At 35.9% G+C, this 14,071-nt stretch overlaps 1 protein-coding gene across 1 annotated transcript in view; it reads left to right on the forward strand.

Annotated features, from left to right (window-relative positions):
- The window catches only part of si:ch211-266g18.10 (trichohyalin), a 36,247-nt gene extending 22,219 nt beyond the window's left edge, over nucleotides 1–14,028 (forward strand). Inside the window, exons 39-45 of the mRNA XM_058615536.1 lie at nucleotides 10,773–10,820; nucleotides 10,996–11,037; nucleotides 11,424–11,478; nucleotides 11,519–11,607; nucleotides 11,712–11,756; nucleotides 11,828–11,866; nucleotides 11,964–14,028. Of these exons, the coding sequence (XP_058471519.1) occupies nucleotides 10,773–10,820; nucleotides 10,996–11,037; nucleotides 11,424–11,478; nucleotides 11,519–11,607; nucleotides 11,712–11,756; nucleotides 11,828–11,866; nucleotides 11,964–12,049 (404 nt within the window). The 3' untranslated portion in view covers nucleotides 12,050–14,028. The remainder of the gene's footprint in view (nucleotides 1–10,772; nucleotides 10,821–10,995; nucleotides 11,038–11,423; nucleotides 11,479–11,518; nucleotides 11,608–11,711; nucleotides 11,757–11,827; nucleotides 11,867–11,963) is intronic.
- The last annotated feature ends 43 nt before the right edge of the window (nucleotides 14,029–14,071 follow it).

Below are 14,071 nucleotides of genomic sequence, written 5' to 3' on the forward strand. Positions count from 1 at the left end.
TATGACGTTTTTGACTGATTTTGGACGACATACTATACGATGACATTTTTGACTGATTTGGACGACATACTATATTATGACGTTTTTGACTGATTTTGGACGACATACTAAACTATGACTTTTTTGACACATTTTGGACGACATACTATACTATGACTTTTTTGTCACATTTTGGACGACATACTATACTATGACTTTTTTGACTGATTTTGGACGACCTACTATACTATGACGTTTTTGACTGATTTTGGACGACATACTATACTATGACGTTTTTGACTGATTTTGGACGACATACTAAACTATGACATTTTTGACTGATTTTGGACGACATACTATACTATGACGTTTTTGACTGATTTTGGACGACATACTAAACTATGACTTTTTTGTCACATTTTGGACGACATACTATACTATGACGTTTTTGACTGATTTTGGACGACATACTAAACTATGACATTTTTGACTGATTTTGGACGACATACTATACTATGACGTTTTTGACTGATTTTGGAAGACATACTTTACTATGACATTTTTGACTGATTTGGACAACATACTATACTATGACGTTTTTGACTGATTTTGGACGACATACTAAACTATGACGTTTTTGTCACATTTTGGACGACATACTAAACTATGACTTTTTTGACTGATTTTGGACGACATACTATACTATGACGTTTTTGACTGATTTTGGACGACATACTAAACTATGACTTTTTTGTCACATTTTGGACGACATACTATACTATGACGTTTTTGACTGATTTTGGACGACATACTATACTATGACATTTTTGACTGATTTTGGACGACATACTATACTATGACTTTTTTGTCACATTTTGGACGACATACTATACTATGACATTTTTGACTGATTTTGGACGACATACTATATACTATGACGTTTTTGTCACATTTTGGACGACATACTATACTATGACATTTTTGTCACATTTTGGACGACATACTATACTATGACATTTTTGACTGATTTTGGACGACATACTATATACTATGACGTTTTTGTCACATTTTGGACGACATACTATACTATGACGTTTTTGTCACATTTTGGACGACATACTATACTATGACGTTTTTGTCACATTTTGGACGACATACTATACTATGACATTTTTGTCACATTTTGGACGACATACTATACTATGACGTTTTTGTCACATTTTGGACCACATACTATACTATGACGTTTTTGTCACATTTTGGACCACATACTATACTATGACGTTTTTGTCACATTTTGGACCACATACTATACTATGACGTTTTTGTCACATTTTGGACCACATACTATACTATGACGTTTTTGTCACATTTTGGACCACATACTATACTATGACATTTTTGACTGATTTTGGACGACATACTATACTATAACTTTTTTGTCACATTTTGGACGACATACTATACTATGACGTTTTTGTCACATTTTGGACGACATACTATACTATGACTTTTTTGTCACATTTTGGACGACATACTATACTCTGACATTTTTGACTCATTTGGATGACATACTATACTATTACTTTTTTGTCACATTTTGAAGAACATACTAAACTATGACGTTTTTGTCACATTTTGGACAACATACTATACTATGACGTTTTTGACTGATTATGGACAACATACTATACTGTGACTTTTTTGTCACATTTTGGACAACATACTATACTATGACGTTTTTGACTGATTTTGGACGACATACTATACGATGACATTTTTGACTGATTTGGACGACATACTATATTATGACGTTTTTGACTGATTTTGGACGACATACTAAACTATGACTTTTTTGACACATTTTGGACGACATACTATACTATGACTTTTTTGTCACATTTTGGACGACATACTATACTATGACTTTTTTGACTGATTTTGGACGACCTACTATACTATGACGTTTTTGACTGATTTTGGACGACATACTATACTATGACGTTTTTGACTGATTTTGGACGACATACTAAACTATGACATTTTTGACTGATTTTGGACGACATACTATACTATGACGTTTTTGACTGATTTTGGACGACATACTAAACTATGACTTTTTTGTCACATTTTGGACGACATACTATACTATGACGTTTTTGACTGATTTTGGACGACATACTAAACTATGACATTTTTGACTGATTTTGGACGACATACTATACTATGACGTTTTTGACTGATTTTGGAAGACATACTTTACTATGACATTTTTGACTGATTTGGACAACATACTATACTATGACGTTTTTGACTGATTTTGGACGACATACTAAACTATGACGTTTTTGTCACATTTTGGACGACATACTAAACTATGACTTTTTTGACTGATTTTGGACGACATACTATACTATGACGTTTTTGACTGATTTTGGACGACATACTAAACTATGACTTTTTTGTCACATTTTGGACGACATACTATACTATGACGTTTTTGACTGATTTTGGACGACATACTATACTATGACATTTTTGACTGATTTTGGACGACATACTATACTATGACTTTTTTGTCACATTTTGGACGACATACTATACTATGACATTTTTGACTGATTTTGGACGACATACTATATACTATGACGTTTTTGTCACATTTTGGACGACATACTATACTATGACATTTTTGTCACATTTTGGACGACATACTATACTATGACATTTTTGACTGATTTTGGACGACATACTATATACTATGACGTTTTTGTCACATTTTGGACGACATACTATACTATGACGTTTTTGTCACATTTTGGACGACATACTATACTATGACGTTTTTGTCACATTTTGGACGACATACTATACTATGACGTTTTTGTCACATTTTGGACGACATACTATACTATGACGTTTTTGTCACATTTTGGACCACATACTATACTATGACGTTTTTGTCACATTTTGGACCACATACTATACTATGACGTTTTTGTCACATTTTGGACCACATACTATACTATGACGTTTTTGTCACATTTTGGACCACATACTATACTATGACGTTTTTGTCACATTTTGGACCACATACTATACTATGACATTTTTGACTGATTTTTGACGACATACTATACTATGACTTTTTTGTCACATTTTGGACGACATACTATACTATGACATTTTTGACTGATTTTGGACGACATACTATATACTATGACTTTTTTGTCACATTTTGGACGACATACTATACTATGACTTTTTTGACTGATTTTGGACGACATACTATACTATGACATTTTTGACTGATTTGGACGACATACTATACTATGACGTTTTTGACTGATTTAGGACGACATACTATACTATGACATTTTTGACTGATTTGGACAACATACTATACTATGACGTTTTTGACTGATTTTGGACAACATACTAAACTATGACTTTTTTGACTGATTTTGGATTACATACTATACTATGACTTTTTTGACTGATTTTGGACAACATACTATACTATCACTTTTTTGACTGATTTTGGATGACATACTATACTATGACATTTTTGACTCATTTGGATGACATACTATACTATTACTTTTTTGTCACATTTTGGAGAACATACTAAACTATGACGTTTTTGTCACATTTTGGACGACATACTAAACTATGACGTTTTTGTCACATTTTGGACGACATACTATACTATTACTTTTTTGAGTGATTTTGGACAACATACTAAACTATGACGTTTTTGTCACATTTTGGACGACATACTATACTATGACGTTTTTGTCACATTTTGGTCGACATACTATACTATGACGTTTTTGACTGATTTTGGACGACATACTATACTATAACTTTTTTGTCACATTTTGGACAACATACTATACTATGACGTTTTTGTCACATTTTGGACGACATACTATACTATGACTTTTTTGTCACATTTTGGACGACATACTATACTATGACGTTTTTGACTGATTTTGGACGACATACTAAACTATGACATTTTTGTCACATTTTGGACGACATACTATACTATGACGTTTTTGACTGATTTTGGACGACATACTATACTATGACGTTTTTGTCACATTTTGGACGACATACTATACTATGACGTTTTTGTCACATTTTGGACGACATACTATACTATGACTTTTTTGTCACATTTTGGACGACATACTATACTCTGACATTTTTGACTCATTTGGATGACATACTATACTATTACTTTTTTGTCACATTTTGGAGAACATACTAAACTATGACGTTTTTGTCACATTTTGGACAACATACTATACTATGACGTTTTTGACTGATTATGGACAACATACTATACTGTGACTTTTTTGTCACATTTTGGACAACATACTATACTATGACGTTTTTGACTGATTTTGGACGACATACTATACGATGACATTTTTGACTGATTTGGACGACATACTATATTATGACGTTTTTGACTGATTTTGGACGACATACTAAACTATGACTTTTTTGACACATTTTGGACGACATACTATACTATGACTTTTTTGTCACATTTTGGACGACATACTATACTATGACTTTTTTGACTGATTTTGGACGACCTACTATACTATGACGTTTTTGACTGATTTTGGACGACATACTATACTATGACGTTTTTGACTGATTTTGGACGACATACTAAACTATGACATTTTTGACTGATTTTGGACGACATACTATACTATGACGTTTTTGACTGATTTTGGACGACATACTAAACTATGACTTTTTTGTCACATTTTGGACGACATACTATACTATGACGTTTTTGACTGATTTTGGACGACATACTAAACTATGACATTTTTGACTGATTTTGGACGACATACTATACTATGACGTTTTTGACTGATTTTGGAAGACATACTTTACTATGACATTTTTGACTGATTTGGACAACATACTATACTATGACGTTTTTGACTGATTTTGGACGACATACTAAACTATGACGTTTTTGTCACATTTTGGACGACATACTAAACTATGACTTTTTTGACTGATTTTGGACGACATACTATACTATGACGTTTTTGACTGATTTTGGACGACATACTAAACTATGACTTTTTTGTCACATTTTGGACGACATACTATACTATGACGTTTTTGACTGATTTTGGACGACATACTATACTATGACGTTTTTGACTGATTTTGGACGACATACTATACTATGACGTTTTTGACTGATTTTGGAAGACATACTTTACTATGACATTTTTGACTGATTTGGACAACATACTATACTATGACGTTTTTGACTGATTTTGGACGACATACTAAACTATGACGTTTTTGACTGATTTTGGAAGACATACTTTACTATGACATTTTTGACTGATTTGGACAACATACTATACTATGACGTTTTTGACTGATTTTGGACGACATACTATACTATGACGTTTTTGACTGATTTTGGACGACATACTAAACTATGACATTTTTGACTGATTTTGGACGACATACTATACTATGACGTTTTTGACTGATTTTGGAAGACATACTTTACTATGATATTTTTGACTGATTTGGACAACATACTATACTATGACGTTTTTGACTGATTTTGGACGACATACTAAACTATGACGTTTTTGTCACATTTTGGACGACATACTAAACTATGACTTTTTTGACTGATTTTGGACGACATACTATACTATGACGTTTTTGACTGATTTTGGACGACATACTAAACTATGACTTTTTTGTCACATTTTGGACGACATACTATACTATGACGTTTTTGACTGATTTTGGACGACATACTATACTATGACGTTTTTGACTGATTTTGGACGACATACTATACTATGACGTTTTTGACTGATTTTGGAAGACATACTTTACTATGACATTTTTGACTGATTTGGACAACATACTATACTATGACGTTTTTGACTGATTTTGGACGACATACTATACTATGACGTTTTTGACTGATTTTGGAAGACATACTTTACTATGACATTTTTGACTGATTTGGACAACATACTATACTATGACGTTTTTGACTGATTTTGGACGACATACTAAACTATGACGTTTTTGTCACATTTTGGACGACATACTAAACTATGACTTTTTTGACTGATTTTGGACGACATACTATACTATGACGTTTTTGACTGATTTTGGACGACATACTAAACTATGACTTTTTTGACACATTTTGGATGACATACTATGCTATGACTTTTTTGTCACATTTTGGACGACATACTATACTATGACGTTTTTGACTGATTTTGGATGACATACTATACTATGGCTTTTTTTGTCACATTTTGGACGACATACTATACTATTACTTTCTGACTGATTTTGGACGACATACTATACTATGACGTTTTTGACTGATTTTGGACGACATACTAAACTATGACGTTTTTGTCACATTTTGGACGACATACTAAACTATGACTTTTTTGACTGATTTTGGACGACATACTATACTATGACGTTTTTGACTGATTTTGGACGACATACTAAACTATGACTTTTTTGTCACATTTTGGACGACATACTATACTATGACGTTTTTGACTGATTTTGGACGACATACTATACTATGACGTTTTTGACTGATTTTGGACGACATACTATACTATGACGTTTTTGACTGATTTTGGAAGACATACTTTACTATGACATTTTTGACTGATTTGGACAACATACTATACTATGACGTTTTTGACTGATTTTGGACGACATACTAAACTATGACGTTTTTGACTGATTTTGGAAGACATACTTTACTATGACATTTTTGACTGATTTGGACAACATACTATACTATGACGTTTTTGACTGATTTTGGACGACATACTATACTATGACGTTTTTGACTGATTTTGGACGACATACTAAACTATGACATTTTTGACTGATTTTGGACGACATACTATACTATGACGTTTTTGACTGATTTTGGAAGACATACTTTACTATGATATTTTTGACTGATTTGGACAACATACTATACTATGACGTTTTTGACTGATTTTGGACGACATACTAAACTATGACGTTTTTGTCACATTTTGGACGACATACTAAACTATGACTTTTTTGACTGATTTTGGACGACATACTATACTATGACGTTTTTGACTGATTTTGGACGACATACTAAACTATGACTTTTTTGTCACATTTTGGACGACATACTATACTATGACGTTTTTGACTGATTTTGGACGACATACTATACTATGACGTTTTTGACTGATTTTGGACGACATACTATACTATGACGTTTTTGACTGATTTTGGAAGACATACTTTACTATGACATTTTTGACTGATTTGGACAACATACTATACTATGACGTTTTTGACTGATTTTGGACGACATACTATACTATGACGTTTTTGACTGATTTTGGAAGACATACTTTACTATGACATTTTTGACTGATTTGGACAACATACTATACTATGACGTTTTTGACTGATTTTGGACGACATACTAAACTATGACGTTTTTGTCACATTTTGGACGACATACTAAACTATGACTTTTTTGACTGATTTTGGACGACATACTATACTATGACGTTTTTGACTGATTTTGGACGACATACTAAACTATGACTTTTTTGACACATTTTGGATGACATACTATGCTATGACTTTTTTGTCACATTTTGGACGACATACTATACTATGACGTTTTTGACTGATTTTGGATGACATACTATACTATGGCTTTTTTTGTCACATTTTGGACGACATACTATACTATTACTTTCTGACTGATTTTGGACGACATACTATACTATGACGTTTTTGACTGATTTTGGACGACATACTAAACTATGACTTTTTTGTCACATTTTGGACGACATACTATACTATGACGTTTTTGACTGATTTTGGACGACATACTAAACTATGACATTTTTGACTGATTTTGGACGACATACTATACTATGACGTTTTTGACTGATTTTGGAAGACATACTTTACTATGACATTTTTGACTGATTTGGACAACATACTATACTATGATGTTTTTGACTGATTTTGGACGACATACTAAACTATGACGTTTTTGTCACATTTTGGGCGACATACTAAACTATGACTTTTTTGACTGATTTTGGACGACATACTATACTATGACGTTTTTGACTGATTTTGGACGACATACTAAACTATGACGTTTTTGACTGATTTTGGATGACATACTATACTATGACTTTTTTGTCACATTTTGGACGACATACTATACTATGACGTTTTTGACTGATTTTGGATGACATACTATACTATGGCTTTTTTTGTCACATTTTGGACGACATACTATACTATGACATTTTTGACTGATTTTGGACGACATACTAAACTATGACTTTTTTGACACATTTTGGATGACATACTATACTATGACTTTTTTGTCACATTTTGGACGACATACTATACTATGACGTTTTTGACTGATTTTGGATGACATACTATACTATGGCTTTTTTGTCACATTTTGGACGACATACTATACTATTACTTTTTTGAGTGATTTTGGATGACATACTGTAGTATGGCTTTTTTGTCACATTTTGGACGACATACTATACTATGACTTTTTTGACTGATTTTGGACGACATACTATACTATGACTTTCTGACTGATTTTGGACGACATACTATACTATTAGTTTTTTGACTGATTAAGACGACATACTATACTAGAATGAATAGCTCACACCATCAGAAAGAGTCTTGGATCTCTGAGGTTGTGAGTTCAAATCTTGCAATCAACTGAACTTCGTCTGACTTTAGAACTTCAGACCAACATAAGAATTTAAAAATACCAGCAACGTGTTGTTCTGCAGGTCAGTAAGAATAGCTCGTGCTGGAAGAGTAAGACTTCTATGTCAAACGTTATGAGTTCAAGTCTTATGGTGAACTGGTTGAGTACGATGTTCAAAGTAAACAGTCAAAAGCTCTAAGAGAACCTGAAGAAGACAAGTTACAGGTAGCTCAGTGGACAAGAATGCTGCTTTGAAGTCCAGAGCTCATGAGTTCAGTTCTTGTGAGGAGCAGGTTATTTTAAAGGTCAACAACCAAAGTGACTATTGAAAGGAGACCAAAAGTCCCAAATAGAGTAGGAATTGGTGGTGCAGTGGTTTTGTTCTCAACCATGAGGATGTGTGTTACAAGGTGACCGGTTCAATCCCAGAGCCTTGCAGGTTCCATTCCACAGCCTTGCAGGGGTGGGGTAGGGCAGGTAGCAAGATGTGAGGTTGGGGCAGGGCAGGTAGCAAGAGGTGAGAGGAGGACAGGGCAGGTGGAGAGGAGAGGAGGGGCAGGGCAGGTGGTGAGAGGAGAGGAGAGGAGGGACAGGGCAGGTGGTGAGAGGAGAGGAGGGACAGGGCAGGTGGTGAGAGGAAGGGGTCAAAGGTCAAATACTTTATATTGCACTGTGCAGCAAAAGGTAACCGCATTAAGACACTTAGGTGGTGGGGGCCTTCGGCCCCCACCACCAACTGTCTTAATGCGGATTTAAGACAGTTTGATGGGGGTGGGGGCCTTCGGCCCCCACCTGTTTTGCTTGCTGGACTCTCCAGGTGTGGCTGTTAGTACAGGAAACTTGACACTCTGTGCAACTCAACCTGACACATGCTGGCCACCGGGGGGTACGACTCACTCGCGTCCTGCTGGCCACGGGGGGGTACGACTCACTTGTGCCCTGCTGGTTGTGTCGGTCAGCAAGAGGTTAGGTTCTGTTTCAGTGAACAACTGCAGTGTTGGGAATTGGAACTGAACCTGCCACCTCACAGTTGAAACACAACCTTACGGTTTGGAACAAAGCCACCACGCCACTAAGGCCGCCTTCGTCTAGGATTGCTGTCTGCTTTTAATCTTGAGTTTGGATGTGGAGCTTTAAAAGTACCTGCTCCTCACAAGAACTGAACCTATGACTTCAGGACTTCAGAGCAGCGTTCTTGTCCATTTAGCTACCTGCTCTTCACAGCTCTTCAGGTTCTCTTAGAGCTCTTGACTGTTTACGTTGAACACTGAACTCAAAAACTTGTGTTCGTCATAAGACTTGAACTGACAACCTCACACATGGAAGTCTTGTTCTTCCAGCTGAAGCTATTCTCACTGAAGTGCAGAACAACATGTTGCTGGTATTTTTAACTTCTTATTTTGGAAAGTAGTGCAGAAGTTCAGTTGACAGAAAGAGTTGAACTCACAACCTCAGAGAGGCAAGCCATCTTCTGATGGACTGAGCTATATGTGCTGATGATCTTAAGGTGAACTATACATTCTTGGTGTTTCTTAAGTTTCTCATCATTATTATTTTAAATTCGGCAACTCCTCGTTTCCCGAAACTCCCCGTTTCTGTCTCTGCGTCCGCCTACGACAAAGGAAGTGGAAAAGTGGAAAGTACAAAGATTTTGGGTGACATACTATACTACGACTTTTTTGACTGATTTTGGACGACATACTATACTATGACATAGGTTTGAGTGTGACTATTATTAGACCTGGCCCTAAGGGTTACGTTTTCTCGCTCTGTGCACAATCATCAAACGCAGGCTAGTTAAACCTGCTTTTGCAAATTAAATTGCAAAAATAGTTGGATTTGTTCAATAGAGATGAATTTTCTAACATAACAGCTTTCTATGCAAGCTGTTAATGCTTTTGGAAATCCACTTTTTTGTGATCAACTGTTTGTGTTTGTCCTGACTCTCCAGGTCTGACCTCACATGTTTCCTTTCTTTCAGAACAAGAGGCTTCTAAAGACGAGGAGAAACCTGCTGCAGTAAAGAAAGGTGCAGTGTTTTGTACATGAGCAATGATTACTTTTTAACAGAGCGCTTTGTTTATTTCTGTTTTGTCAGAAGTACATTTGGTGAGGATATTGTGATAATATTTCTTCTTGTGTTGGTTTTCAAATGGATCAACACTGTATGCTTCATCTGTTATATTTTCTCCCTGATGGAACAGTCGTGTTGAAGGAAAAGCTCAAACCAGTCCGTGTAAAGAAAGGTACATTAGCGATGCTTCAGTAGAGGCAGTAGTGGTAATCTGATGTAATCTGATTACCATAATGAAGACCACTGCAAATGTGTGGATTACGTAGAGTGTCGTTTTTGGGCTGCATATTTTCCTGCTGTCTACTAATGTGAAAAATGTAGATTTATCCTATGAATTTAAACACATTTGTTGATATTCATTCATTGATTTCCCATCAAGGGGTTCTCATGGAAATCTGCTCAAAACAATCTGATGCTTGATAATGCCACGCATGTTACACTTCCATTAAAGTTCCATCCAAGTAAACACATTTTACCTGCATGCACTAATGAATAAAACAGCATCTTTTAAAATGTTATCTCCAAACAACTTGTGCTTTCTTCTTGTTTGTGAAACAGAGCCAGAGGTTTCAAAACTAAAGGCCAAACCTTCTGCAGCAAAGAAAGGTACCGAGTACAATTCTTCACTTTATAAGAGACCACAACTGGCTAAGACGGGTTTGTGAAAAACAGATAATTAATCCTCAGTTGTCATTTACAGAGGACAGAGTACTAAAGGAGATACACGTGGCTGCAAAGAAAGGTATCTTTGTCTGTCCCGTATTTACATTGTCTGAGTTTAAAACATGTGAATCGAGTTTGATTTGCTTTTTCTTCAAACACAAAATCGATTTCTTTCCAAAACAGAAAAACCTGTGGAGAAGAAAGCTGCCAAAGAAGACGGAGTTAAAGGTTCTGTATATGAATGTGCTGTTATTTCATCTCGTACGAAACTGTACAAGTGACATCGTTTCTGTTTCCAGCAGCCGAGCCTGCTCTATCAGACAGCTTCATCATGGAAGGTACAAATTCCTTTGTCGTGCACAAAATATCACACAGGCGTCACAAGTGCTGCAGCAGAATATCGAGTACTGACTTCTCCTCTGACTCCCTCCACAGAGGACCTGCCGTACTTCCAGTGTTTCTTTGTGGACGAGGACGAGGCCCAGTTTCCGTTCTACGCCTTCTCACCGCTGCAGATTTGAAGCCTCAGTCTGACTCAGTCTGAAGTTTGTCACCTTTCTCGATAACGACGAGGTCACATCACATCCCGTGCTGCTGAAACGCGGCCGCTGTTCACTGTTTAGTCTTCAGGGGTGAGAAAAAAAAAAAAAAGCCTGGACAGCAGAGGACGATGGGTGATTGACGACCATAATTATTATTTTTATTTCTTTATTTCCAGATTTGGTTGAGCTCTCGTACCAAACACATGCAGCCAATTTCATTCCTTTGCATTTCTTCCTGGTATTTATTTTGTCTTTTTTTTTGACCTTTTACATGGAACAATGTCATGTTTTAATGTCAACATGTAATAACCTCAAAGATTTATTTTAAAGTATAGTTTTCTGTTAACCGGGTACAACAATCACACCGCGCTGCGGACACGGACTCAGTTCCTCTCAGAGCCCGTGTTTACTTGAAAAGTGGCTTTGTACAAAAACTGCTCACCAAATCTTTTTTTTATGTCTATTCGTGACTGTAGTTTTAGCTTCGTGCTAAATGGCATAATACGGCGTAAAAACTACATTTTTGTGCATAATCATTCTATTCATTTAAATGCAGTACATCCATTTTAAGGATTTCCTCACATTTATTTCTCTTTTTCCCTATTGGGCACAAAAAGGAAGCAAAGCATGGATGAAAGGAAGTTATTTTTTAAAGAAGCAGCACCAATATTTTCCTCTTTTTTTTGTCATTATTTGTATTTGTTACTCGTCCAAAGGAATGACTATGCGCTGTATAAGAGAGCTCCCAATCTTATGAATGATGAAACGCTACCTGACTAAAGTCTTATAAAAACTCTACCATCTGGACAACACCTGCACCAGCTCCTCATTTTCACTTTGGTGCTCAGTGCGAAAGCGCCGCGTTGCCTGAACTCTCCGAGCTTTCACTGCGTTTGTCAAGTATCAGAGTGACGGCAGACCAAAAAGTGGAAACTTGACAAACCGTGGAAACTTCGTGAGTGAGTGAGTGAGTTCACGCGAGTGGCACAGGAAGTGAAGACACTATTTCCAGGTTCACTTTTTATAAAAGTCTGTGAATGTAATATTGTCTGTTGGCACACATATAAATGAATATTAACGCATATCATACTATGACGTACAAACAGTGCTATAATGCAGAATATAAACAGGATTTATATATATATGGATACAGGCAGGTGCACAGGCTGGGATGTTGAGTTTAAGTTCAGCCTGATGTTGACACACTGACATCTTTGATTATATCTGCTCTCGGGTCGTTGCAGAGAGCGTCACGACGTGTTTGTGTAGAATGTGATCGCAGGTGAGCTTGTACTGGCTGCTGTTCACATACACAGCATCGCTGATGGCTTTAACGCTCGTGGCACTAAACCTGAGACTGAAACAACATGACAGGAACTCACGCCATGACACTGTGGAGGTGTGTGTGTGTGTGTGTGATGTTCCTGACTTTGATAGTTTTTTTTATTTATGAGTTATTGGATTTTAATTTTAAAAAAAAAAGGATTTTATTACTAATATAAGAAGACGTATTTTTGATTCACAGTGAGTGAACATGTGCAATACATAAATGTTTGATCATCTCAGTGATGAAACCACTGTATGTTTGTCTGATGTGCATGACGTGTGTGTGTGTGTGTGTAGTTATTTTATTTTACACTCTCAAATGTTTGTTATACATTTTTCCCTCAACCAGACAGACATCATGAGAATTGCATCATGAAATACTTGAACTTGTGAATCGGGATATTTTGGCACCAGTAACTCACGTTTGTCTCGCTAGTGTCGCAAATTATGAAAATTGACTCATGTCATTTAAATGAGTCTTGTTGTAAATAGCTATAGGAATGGAACAAAAGTCGCCTATATTTGCTGAAAACCTGCAGTTGCAGCCGCATTAGGGGTCATTTTTCAGTTCCACCTTCATTGTGCCTGTGAATAGTAGCAATCTGACAATAAAACGCGCAAAGCAATGCAAAGTTGTGACTAATGTCTTCTTGTTGTTATGTAATGATGAAGGGA

Source organism: Solea solea, chromosome 18, assembly GCF_958295425.1.
Source record: "Solea solea chromosome 18, fSolSol10.1, whole genome shotgun sequence".
NCBI classification, from domain to species: Eukaryota; Metazoa; Chordata; class Actinopteri; order Pleuronectiformes; family Soleidae; genus Solea; species Solea solea.